Source organism: Squalius cephalus (assembly GCF_949319135.1).
Source record: "Squalius cephalus genome assembly, chromosome: 16".
Taxonomy (NCBI): domain Eukaryota; kingdom Metazoa; phylum Chordata; class Actinopteri; order Cypriniformes; family Leuciscidae; genus Squalius; species Squalius cephalus.
Genome location: NC_137137.1, coordinates 25,275,524 through 25,288,123, shown reverse-complemented (window position 1 = coordinate 25,288,123; position 12,600 = coordinate 25,275,524). Strand labels below are relative to the sequence as shown.

Genomic DNA, 12,600 nt, shown 5'->3' with positions numbered 1-12,600 from the left:
ATTAGCCCGCCTGCCCCGGTCCGTGTTTCCTGTTTGGAGTATCTGTTCCTGGATCCCTGCTCGTCCTCGAGGAGTTCCACGGTGGATTGTTGCCCATCGCGTCCCTGTGCCACTCTGTAAGGCGGACCAACCTTTCTTCGGACTTGAACTCTGTTTCTCACTACATTGGATTATATTTCAATAAACTTGTTTCACTCACATTTGAATCTGACTCTACTTTGCTTTTTTGGCAACGAGGATTCCTTCTCCTGTGACTTGGCATAAGTATGATCCTGCATTAGTTTAGTTCAATTAGTTTTTCAAAATGGCGAAGCCTCCTTGGACTTATCCGTCCAATGTAAATAAAGATAAGAAATTCTTCGCTTACGAGGATAAGTCAGATCATTGGAGGTCATTTTACACCAATGATGACATATTTATGAATAAAGACATTGATTTTAGCTAATAAAATACTTAAAAAACTACACAGTGTACCTTAAAGGTTTGGTTCATGCTTGTTATTTTTTTAAATGCGCTTTAAAAAATGTTTGACTCACGCTTTTAATTTTTTTATCCTGACCATGTTGTTTAGTACTCTGATCATTTTGCATTATTTATTTTTTTCAGTTTGTGCAATATATATTTTTACATGTTTTAAAAAAAAATTATTCATTGCTTATTATTTTTTGATCCGTGACCGCAATACTTTCGGCGGGAATTTAATCCCAAAGGTTCATGTCCAATTTTTTTAACTAGGAAACTAGTAGGCTATTTACGATAATTCCGATAGCACGTAAAGTGTTATTAGTTGTCCACTGCTTTTGGTAATATTAGCCTCACGACATTGTTCCTTTTGATCTAAGTTAAGTGCACAACAATTACGTCTGTTAAAGTTATTCAAACTGTCAATTCATTTTCTGCATGAATAAAAGCCGTCTTTTGAATTTCAGTGCAGGTGGTTATTTTAGGACTAGGGAGCATATCTTTCAAATTGGGCCTGCACATTCACACCAGAACATAGGCTACTCATGCAATGTAACAATATACTGTATCTTCTCCATGATTTACCGACAGATTTTAATTGCTTTAATCAACAGTACAATTCTATTTCAATACGCACAAAAACATTTTAAGGTGATGCAGGAAAATATAACTAATTTCAACATTGACATGAATTAATAAATTGTGGACACATCACATAAGTTGGTTATTAAAATGGGCCACTGCAAGAAATATAAAGATTATAGAGTACTTTTTCAATTAAGAAATATAAAGCAAACTGACTTACATTGTTAAAATGTTCACCATTCAAAATGTCATTATTGTAATATTTGAATGTATACCACTGAGTGATCAGTGATATATACTGAACTGCTATTGGTCTTCTTACAATTATTTGCATACTGAATTGTGATTGGTCTTCCAGTTCTGTATAGAATCAGCATGTGGTAAAAGCGGCTCTAAAGGTGCGGTGAGAATATTTTGTTCAATTGAGCTACTATAGTGAAGCTTTTTATAAATGTTAATAAATTCATATTGTTTACTGTAAAGTAGTCATGAGACAATGAAACAATAATACACAATAATATGAATGTCCTGATTTTTAATATGAGAGACCCTACTGTCAGTTGACCTTTATTCAGTCCTACATTATGGAGTAACAGCCCCTGCTTGTGTTCAAAAACATGCATTACATTGGGGACTTCAGCAGGCAGGTTTTTGGTCCTTATTTGGGAACTGAGTTTTCAATATATTCGTTATACAAATATACTTTTTTTTTTTTTCCTGTAAAGATTAATCTAATAACCAATTTCAGGTATATATGAGGTCATTTACAGAGAGAGAGAGAACAGAAAACACATACAATAGAGATAAACATGGAATCCGAGACTTCATGCAGAGCTCAGTTGATTTGCTTTTTTTTTGTGTGTATTTGAGATACTTCTCTGCTGTGGTATGAAAAAGCACCTGCTGATATTATGGCACTGTTTTTCCTGGATACAAAACAGACATTAGATCCTTGTGGTAGGAGGAAGACCTGTTGGACGGTCCGTGATGTCAGTGACTTTGGTGCAAAGTATTAAATGTAGTGAATTTAAAGGGAACTTTTATTCCATAGAGAAGTGCTGTCTGTCCATAGTCCGCATCCCCACTCCAGTCTTTCAAATAGAAACTGTATATTATTCCTTTGTCTTTTAAAAAAAGGTCTTCTGTTTGACTGTAAACAGGCCTGTAGATCAGCCATGTCAATGGCTGCTGCCACCTGAACACTGATGCAGATGTATCCATTGAATCAGTTTCAAATCAATAGTCTCACAAAGAAAAAGAAAATTAATACCCAAAAGTCCTCCGAACTGCAGGATGTAATTAATAATGTTAACACAGCCAGTACTAAAAGGTGAACTGAGATGCAGGCGCGTTGAACAGGTGCATTGAGATGCAGGTCCATTGAACATTTTAGAAACCCCATGAAATGGTTTGATGAATGCATTTTTTATCGTACTAAAACAAGTTCAAAGGGCTCGTCTTTTTATAAAATGGCCTAGTTTACATCACAGCCTTGGAACATCATGATTTGCTACTCGATATTGCTTGTTAGAGGCAGGTGGTACTGAAGGGTTGTCAAATTTTAGCAGTACATTAGCATGTAGATGGTTTCAAAGCTAACTGACATTGGTGTAAATGTCATTTTAATTTAAAAGTCTTTTCAACTTCAGAAGTAGGCCTGGAAAAATAGTAGCGGGGAACTATGCAGTGATGGCAGTGAAAGCTGGTCTAAAATCCATCCAGGTTGTGGGTTTGTAACACTCAGTTTGGACAAGATAGACCAATGATTGTGTACGAAAAACTAGCGTGTGTAATCAGATAAGGTCATATTTACAGTTGCTCTGCAAAATTTTGCCAGTGACATCAAACCATTTCAATTGGAATCCGCACAATCGGGAGTTTCGCATAAGGGCGGAACATTTCCCCCCGCAACATTTTTCACACAAATTTACAAGGTTGACTTCTGTGTGAGTGGTGTTTCGTACATCGCTACACTTTTAACAATTGAAAATGGACCTTTTTTGCTGAAGAACACATTTTCACGAAGAAGGTGACAATGAAACGAAGAAACTTATACAAAAAAAAAAAGAAAATGGGTGAAATTACATGGATTAAGAGCAAGTTACCAAAAACTGACCTTCCTTTATTTATTAATCAATTATATTACAATAAAATCATGAATGTATTGGTATAATAGCAGTGCTAAACAATATTTCAAGTACAAAATGAGCAATGGAGGCTTTTTTTTTTTAATGAAAAGTTGTGCTACCAAAAAGCCCAGAAAAAAAAGGTGGTTGAATTAGCTGTTTTATCCTTTCTATCTAAATAGACTAAAAAAAAAAAAAAAAAAAAAAAAATCTTAAGTCCATGTTATGGAATGAGACTTGTGTTTAATTGAGCTTAATCTGACATGAGCAGATGTTAGACTGCTGGATGGCAGAAGGCTGGTTTGAGTATGGCACTGCAATGATTAGGACATTTTGCGCCTGTATTTCGACTAATACATTACCGTCGTTAGTATTCATGACCCAAAAACACCACAAATTTAATGCAACTAACTGGCAAACTGTGAAAATCATATTCTCTGATCATGAGAAAAGACCATTAAAAAGAAAAAGCAACAAAAGATCATCCAGAACCATCATCAATCCACCCTGTTATTAAAAAGCCTTTCTCTCAAGGCGGTCTAAGATGGCCTGGATCCTCTTAACGGCCTCTTTGCGAGCCTGTCGAACGACTTCCTGCCCGTTGGTCTCTACCGAGTCCAATTCCAGCAGCTCTTTTGTCAAAAGTTCCTCCAGGAACCGATAGCTCTTTTCCGTCTTTTTCCCCACAAACTCGTCCACGTCCTCTTGGAGGAGCTGAACTCTGGCCATAACCAGTTGAACTCGAGCCAGGCCGGGATTATCACTGAACGGGGCTGGGGTGGGGCGGGAAGACGTTGGAGGTTGTTCATTCTGGGCTGGTTTGGTCTCAGGTCCTCCACCTCCAGAGGGACCCTTGCTGTAGATTTGAGGTGGAGCGCTGAACTGGGCTGGTTTGGGTGGCGGTGGAGTTGGGTTTGGAGTGCTGGCACGTGGTTTGGAGCCTGGAGGCTGGTTTCGAGGGTGAATATGAGGCTGGCTGTGATATGGTGGATCCTAAGAGACAGATATTCATTTAGATATAAATAAATTCTCAATATTACACAATATACCAATTCCAAAACCACAAAGCGGGTTTTGTACGTGTTAAGTCTGAAAATCACAACCCGTTTTTTTCTAACCGTGCGTACTCTGAATGCTCAACTCACACATGCACATTGATTATTCTTTTTTTTTTCACTAAGTTGGTCCACAAAGTGGCAACACTCTGGCCTGGGCCGTTGTTTTACTGTCGAAAAAGGGATGGAACAACAACAAACAACTTATTGGACAACAACAATAGACTCCTGAGTTGGCAAGCATTTTGAGGGGGTTAAGAGAAACCTGCAAATCCAGTTTAAATAAGTAGAAAGACATTTTTATTACTTATAACTTCTGGAGAGAAATAGCACAGACCCTGGACAAGGATAAAACCTATAGCACACGTGTCTAAGACTTTCGCTGTCCACATAAGTTAAGCATTCGCTTCAAAACTGAAGTATACTTTGTTTTTTTGGTCAGGAAATTCAAGAGGTAGTCTTTTTTGAACAACTAAAAGTCTGAAATTAAGATTCCCATGATTTGTACACTTTCATTCCTTGCAGGAAAAAGGCAATTGCTTTTAAAATAAGACTACACAACAAATATAGTCCCCCGCAACGAGTATTAAACATGCTACCGTCTGTGTTTGTGAGTTGAAAACAGAAAATCAAAGTGTTGTGATGTACAGAAACACATTCTGAAAGTGGGAGAGTTGAGCTGTCTTATGTAATCAGCTTTGGGAGAGAAGGAGGGGTTACATGAGGTGAACCCAGCAGTCTCTTAACTGTTAAATAAGCCTTCCCACTTCGTGTTTGCCAAAGTGCCAGTCAGTACATTTACCTGCACTTTAGAAGTATATCTGACAGGCTGAAGCAATAATTTGTCTTTATAAAATATCATGTAAGTGTTTTTATCCAACTAAAATCTGAGTAACAAATTTAGATGCGATTTTGGCCTCGCCATGGCCTCGGTGTTGCGCTTGCTCTGAAAGACAGAACTGACGCGCTATGTGTATTAATCATTCAGTATTCAAATACACACTATCATGTACACTAAGACATATAGATGAACACTGCAGCTCAACAACGCAAAAATGAAATAATTTTTCTATAATACTAATAATAATACTTCTGTAAAGCACATTTCAGACACAACCATATTTAAAACACTTTTCAATCATTTTTCCTCAACACCTCCACGTCAAAGTTTAATTTCTTTTGACTTATGACCTTTAACACCAGTGCTAGTTGCCTAGAAACAACAAAGGGAAAAGCAGGAGGAGGTGCTCTATTTCATTTTACTTAAAAGAGTCACAATCATCTTAAGGAAAAAGCATCAAATATTATTATATTTACTTTGGCTGTCCAAATTTGGAAACCTTATTCAGCGGCAGAAAATTTGTGATATAACTTTTATACTACTACTAAAGTGAACATGAATACATGTTTGTAAAACATCACAAATACCTTGTGTTCATATGGAGGCGGTGCGGGTCCTTGCCACGGCGGGGGGTGAGGTGGTCGTACATGGTTACCATAGGGGCCATGGGGTGTCTGGGTATTGGACGGCCACTGCTGTTGGGGCGGTGTAGGCCCATACCCTCCAGAGTGGGTCCAGGCCTCATGCTGGGCTCTTGAGAGCATGGGCTGCTGGTTGGGGTAGGGGGCATTCGGAGGGCATCCCTCTCCATAGTGTGGGTAAGATCCTGCTGGGTAGCCAGGAGCCTAAGAGGAAAAAGGAGACCAGAAAGAACTATGAGAATGAGAGATCATTTTTCAGGTGGTGCAATCCAAACCGTGAGATTTTCTGCAGAGATCAATAAGTCTCTTAAAATATTAGATAATATGAGATGGTTAGTTCATTTTGTAAAATTGGTGTGACTCCCAAAAACGTAATGACATTTATGAATTAATTAACGATATTTGTTAAAAATACTTAACAAAAAATTATATTTAAAAACAATTTGAAAATAATTATCAAAATGTGTACACCTGTGTTATTTTAGTATTATTTACTGTATTTACTATTATAGTATTTATCAATATTTAGAATTTAGCTTTTTTCATTTTAATTTTAGTTTAAGTTTTAGTAATGTGTTTTTTAATATTTCTATTTATCTTTCATTTATTTTTATTTCAGATTTTCAGTTATGCTGGGTACACATCAAAAGATAATCGGGCTGATTTTGGGCTGATTTTCCCCCTTCCGACAATCCTAGCTATGTCCCGATTATCTTGATGGTTCTACAGATTATCTTATCCGAACCTAATCGGAAGAACGCCCGATCGCGAATCATAAATATTCAACATGTTTAATATTTATGATCAGAAATCCTGATGTGTGGGGGGAACCCCGAGGACAAACGCGCGCACGCTCTGGAGATTATCATGTGAAACTAAACAATATCCAATCAGAAAGTGAGATGATGAAAGACGGAAGCATAACAAACGCAGTCATGGCACAGCACAAAGTGAAATTGATGTGGACAGCAGAGATGGAGGATCAGATGTCCTGTGTTCACAGTCGAGACTCTGGTTGAAAATCTGTTTGTGTGTGGTGTCCTGTCTTTGTCATATATTACACACCACACACTATAGGAGAAAAACGGTTAATTCTAGGATTTTTTGTCCTCATGTTTGTGGTCTATCACATTTTGAAAATCTTATAAGATGTAAAAAATCTTTTGGTGTGTACCCAGCATTAGTTACCAAGACAACATTTCTCATTTTTATTTACATTAAGCTTTTCATTTAATGTAATAATAATAATAATAATAATAATAATAATAATAATGAGCCAAATAATACCAAAAAATGCATTTTTAATAGTTTTAGTCAACCTTACAAAAATACTGCGATATCCGATTATTTTGTCTACCCAAGCGGAGACAACACTGCCAATATACACCATAAACACACACCATGTTCAGTTGAACTGAACTGAAATGTATCTAATGATAGCTTGTGATTCTCTTATTTCATTTTAATTATTGAAACATTAAAGGTTTGTTTTTTATTTTATTAGTTTGTGCTTAAACTAACAGAAAACATTAGCTTTGCTGTTATGTTGGTGTTGCTAATAATTTTCCACTCTGTACTTATCGAATTTGTGTTTGAAATTAATTATGTTTTGTGAGGAGAATTGTTGAAGAAAATGTCTTGAATAAAGTAGGCTTACTTGTTCACAAGGTCTGATGTTTCTCGTTCTTTTCGGCATTATCGCCTGAGTAGACATTTCGTTCTGAGAAGTTTAATTTCCTTAATTTATAAAGATGTCTTTAAACTTTATGCTATTATGCATTTGGTATTTGTCATGCATGTCTAAAATCAGGGATTAAAAACAAACTGAGCAAGACGTTTAATTTTTAATGTAATTTAAAAAATGTTATTTGTGTATTTTAAATGCTAAGAACTTTGCATACATGTTCCCTTTACTAGATTTTTCTTTATCATGGAGACTATTATTTGCAATCGATTCAGAAATGTGCTTGGTGCAAAACCAAATTTACGTTCATATATTATGTTTATATTTAACTGAATTTACCCCTTGGCAGTGAGGTACGGGGTAAGGGGGAGGAGCCGAGCCCCTCGCATTTTGTTCAGGACAGGTCTGGCTGTGATACTGAGGTGGTCTTGAAGGAACCTGGTCACTGCAGTAGAATGGATTGGAAGGATGTAGCATACTCGTGGAGTATTGCCCTGGATTGTACACCCCATTGGGATAGGCTGACATTGCCTGAAAAGGGCACAGCAGAGTGAAGTGGGATAAGTCTGCTGTGTATTCGACTGACAGAAGGTGTTGCATAAGAATGAAGTGGCAGTACCTGGTGATTATATGATGCCTGTCCGTTGACCTCTGTTCCAGGGGGGTACGAGTTGCTGTAAGGTCCGGCTGCGTGTGACTGGGGGTACCAATAATTTGAGTAGCCAGGATACTGAGATTCCTAAAATAAAAATGAGTACATGCAGATACAGTTATAGATGAGGTCAGACAAATATTAGTGTGCCCCTATTATGCTATTTTAAAAGGTTCCTCATTTTGTTTTGGAGATCTCCTACAATAGGTTTACATGCATCTAACATCAAAGAGCACAATTCTCTCATAATATACATTGCACATCATTTCATTCCTCAAAGAGTCTGAAAACATTCAAAATTCGTTCTCAGTATATACATACTGGGTACTATATTCTCAGAAGGCGAAGCACTGCTACTTCTGCGGAGTGATTTACTCCAACTCTGAGCGAACTCTCTGCTCCTCACCACGTGGCTTCTCAGGTTCTGCGAGCAAATCACTCCGCCCAAGTATCAGTGCTTCGCCTTCTGAGAATATAGTCCCCAGTATGTATACGGTTAGAAGATAGCTGTGTCTCATGTGACCTTGTTGTTTGTACACGCTGTGACTATACAAATCACAACATGTAAATAGTAAAATGTTGGCATTATTTTGTCACTTATTGGAAGCAGTATGCTAGATGGAGCGTTTACCTCCAGTATTTGTGCTAAGCTAGGCTAGCGTTGGGTGTGTCAGACAGTTACAGCACGCACAGAGATGAGAAGGGTATGTATGGACTTATCTAACTCTGGGGGATACGGTGAATAAGGTAAAGTCCCAAAAAGCCGGCATGTTCCTTTAAAACTTTATTTATAGCGCACTCTTTCATGCATAGAGGTCACTACAGTGGACAGCTGTTCAAAAATAATTTTCTTGCATTTGCATGGGTTTTGATGGTATAGTTGAAAATCAACCTCTACAGTGGACCCTGGTGCATCATCCTATACCTTGCCACCAAGTGTTGATATTTTTTCCCTCCAAACCAAGATGGCCAATGGCCAGTAAGAAATGGCAAGTTGCTCCGGAATATCCACACATTCCTTCTATCCTAGGAGACTCTTGCAGGCAAAACATTTTTTGTAGCGTCAAGCAATATCTAATGAGTCATCACAGTTACATTCTCCAAGAATTGATTTTAGATTGGGAGAAAATTCTGATTAATCATCTGTCCACTACAGTGGACCTCATGCATCATGGCTATATTTCAGCGACAATTCATACTATTACTGTGACTGTTGTTTTTGAAAATACTGTTTTTGACTCTAAATAAATGTATTTGTGTTATTAGAATGTAATTTTCATTAACATCAAAAAAAAAAGTGATTACATAATGTATGTGACTTGTAATGTATTACTTTACTCATTACATCATAAAAGTAATCTGATTACATAATGCACATTACTTTTAATGCATTACTTTACGTAATCAGATTACTTTTTGATGTTACGCGTAATGCACATTACTTTTAATGCATTACTTTAGTAGTAACATAAAAAGTAATCTGATTACGTAATGCACGTTACTTGTAATCCATTACTTTACTCTTCACAACAAAAAGTAATCTGATTGCATAATGCATGTTGCATGTAGCCTAATACATTACTCATAACATTAAAAAAATCTGATTACGTAATACATGTTACTTGTAACGCATTACTTTACTCGTAACATCAAAAAAGTAATCTGATCGTGTTATGCATGTTACTTGTAATGTGTTACTCCCAACACTGCTCATTTTAGATGAGATTGAAAACACCTGATCGCTAGGTTTTCTCTAGGGCTAGGGCTATGCTAAAAATGTGTCCATCTTGAACATAATCAGAATTATCAGCTAATAAGGGTAAATTGATATACTCTGGTACAATGGAGGGAGCATCTGAGTGGTTTCCACAGTTGTACCTTGACAAGCTGTAGAAATTTCTGATGGAATCATGTCCTTGCCTTTGAAATATTTCGCATATATTTTGTGTATACATTTTATAGTTTTCACATGATTTTAGATAATTGTATTGATTGGTTTGTTAAATACACACAATATTGCTTGTTATTACTGTATGTTTAATATGTTTAATTATGTTTAATACAGTATCTCTTCAGTTTAAACCATAAATGCATGCTGTCCACTCAAGTGGACATCTGAAAATGTCTTTGAAAAATATGTATAAAAAAATAAAATAATAATAATTTATCTTGTTTTTCATGCCCTAAGAGCAATAAAAACACACAGGAAAAAAATCCTGACTGAGGTTATAATAATTCATGCATGAAAAGGTTAAAACTTTGCAGACCTTTTGTGGTTGTCACATGCTTATTTTAATTATTTTTTATCCATCAACGTAATTGGTTAGGGAGAGAGTAATCGGTCTCGTGACTCCTGTCAAATTAAATCGCGCATATAAAAATATTTACCACAACACAGTAGATGGTGCTAACTGCTATCAATCATGGCTGCTGTGGAAGCACATCCTTCAAGCATCAATTCAATACAGATATCAGCATTTATCATAAATCATATTAAAAGTTTGTGATGTATCAGTTAAAGAGATTTATATGAAAGAATTTTTATTATTATTAATTATACAGGCCAATTAATAGATATTTAGATACCAAAGGGATGTTCTAATGACAATACTATTCATAAAAAATTAAATCAAAAATACTTATGTATTCTAAGCATTATTTTTGTGGATTTTAGTGTTACCCTGACTCCAAACTCCCAGCTAACCCCTGGTCATCATCACTGATATTATTGGGCTGCTGCTTAAGCAATGTTAGTATTTGTATACTATATGGAATTACAATAGAATTAGTGTTATCTCACTATCTAGTTTAGCCTATTTTAGTGCATTAGGTGAGGCTAACTGTTTGATAATATTAGTGATTCTCATTTCTTTTTCACAAAATGCTAAAACTGACGCTGTTCTGGAGAGAAATTGCCTATCTCTCTTTTTTTTAACCCATTCTTTGCACTGTTCTGAACATTGGTATTTTATGAGGAACAATAGCTTGCTCTGTGTTCATCAAGGCCTTTCAACTGATTTTAAATCTAATCTTTTCATGCACAACGATTCAAAATGGTGATGAGTGTACTGAAAATAACGTTTTAATCTTTTCATCTCTGTAATGGTATTTCCATATTGTTTGGGAAAAAGATCAATTTTGTGATGCATTTGAAAAAGTTGTCAGTCAAAATTAAAGCAGTTCGAGGATATACCGGTAGATATTCTTCATTCTTTCTGACAAACAGCAAAAGATAATGTGAATTACAGTATCTGTGTTTTCTACATTTTTAAATTGCAGTGAACAGTGTTTATTATAAGGGGTAGAATCCGCAGCTTAGTAGTCACTACTCATGAGTACTTTTACATAAGCTACTCTTTTACGCTTACTCAAGTACTTTTAACTTTACTCAGACCACATTTTTTGGAAAGCATTGTTACTTTTACTTGAACATATTTTTTTAGTACTCTTTCCACCCCTAAGTAACTATAGCAACACCAGAAAAAAACATAGACAACAAATAGCTACATTTAACACGTGTGATGTGCAGAATCATGCAGTCTGATGGAAAATACATTTTAAATCATTTTGAAACCACCCTGTAGTCTAAATTCATTCATTCGAAGTAGATGCCGGGGTCAATGTTTTTGACACGTCATTTTATTACCCTCTGATGAGAATGATCCACATTTTGTCCGAACCAGTGAGTGGTAACCATAGGGTGGTAACTGTTTATGCTCTGGCCCAAGTAGAAGTTATCAAGGGAATAAACAAGAGTTACCGAAAACACAGTCCAGCTTTATGAACACTGTCTTTTTAAGGTATTTAAACCCTGGTTACTTAAAGAGGGATTACACAAGCTGTGAATGAATTCCACGTTGCAACAGTTTCACGTTAAATGCGCGTTTCTATAGCAGTCATACTTATTTGCGCTGGTAAACAACAATAGCCAGTGTCCATTCAAACCAGAGCATGCAAGACAGAAAGCGTGTGGTTTTGCCTGCTGATTTAACGTTACTAACAAACCCCGCGGGCCGTACTGTTGATCAGCGGCGTACAGCTCGTTGCTTTGCAGTGTGAGCGATAGAAATCGTCAGAACGGCTTCAATGTTATTTCTCCTAGCGACCTCTAACAGTATCAGATGACAAAAGACTCACCATTCCGTTGTTCCAGTTATTGTTCTCCGAGTTGTAGCTGGAAGGCCAAGATGACTTGGGATCAGACTGCATCTGCTGATGCATGATCCACGCAGCCTCACCTCCGACTCTGTCGCTGCCAACTGAATCGAAAGCCATTCGTGACTAAACCACGAACTCTTTTTGTCTTAAGTTCACTTCTGTCTATCACAGCTTGGTTTAAAATGAAACAGGTCTTCTCAAAACTGGCCTTCAATTATCTGCCACCACGTTTCACAAAATGCTGTAGCTAGAGAGAGCGTCAATTGGATATATTTCCCATTTTGTTTGGTACATTCACTGCTGAGGCACGGCGCTGTCATTCAGTTCAACTCGCCAGGCAGACGCGCCTTGAGTGACAACTCAAATGGCCAATAGGAGACGAGTACAATGGTGACG

At 36.8% G+C, this 12,600-nt stretch overlaps 1 protein-coding gene across 1 annotated transcript; it reads right to left on the bottom strand.

The window, feature by feature from the left end:
- Nucleotides 1-1,817: 1,817 nt before the first annotated feature.
- Nucleotides 1,818-12,593, bottom strand: bag4 (BCL2 associated athanogene 4). Its single transcript, XM_079897899.1, has 5 exons — nt 12,184-12,593; nt 8,014-8,133; nt 7,734-7,925; nt 5,657-5,914; nt 1,818-4,166 (listed from the first exon to the last, which is right to left on the bottom strand). Exons 1-5 carry the CDS (start codon nt 12,319-12,321, stop codon nt 3,687-3,689), a joined length of 1,188 nt encoding a protein of 395 aa, XP_079754025.1. The 5' UTR covers nt 12,322-12,593; the 3' UTR covers nt 1,818-3,686.
- Between the last annotated feature and the right edge of the window lie 7 nt (nt 12,594-12,600).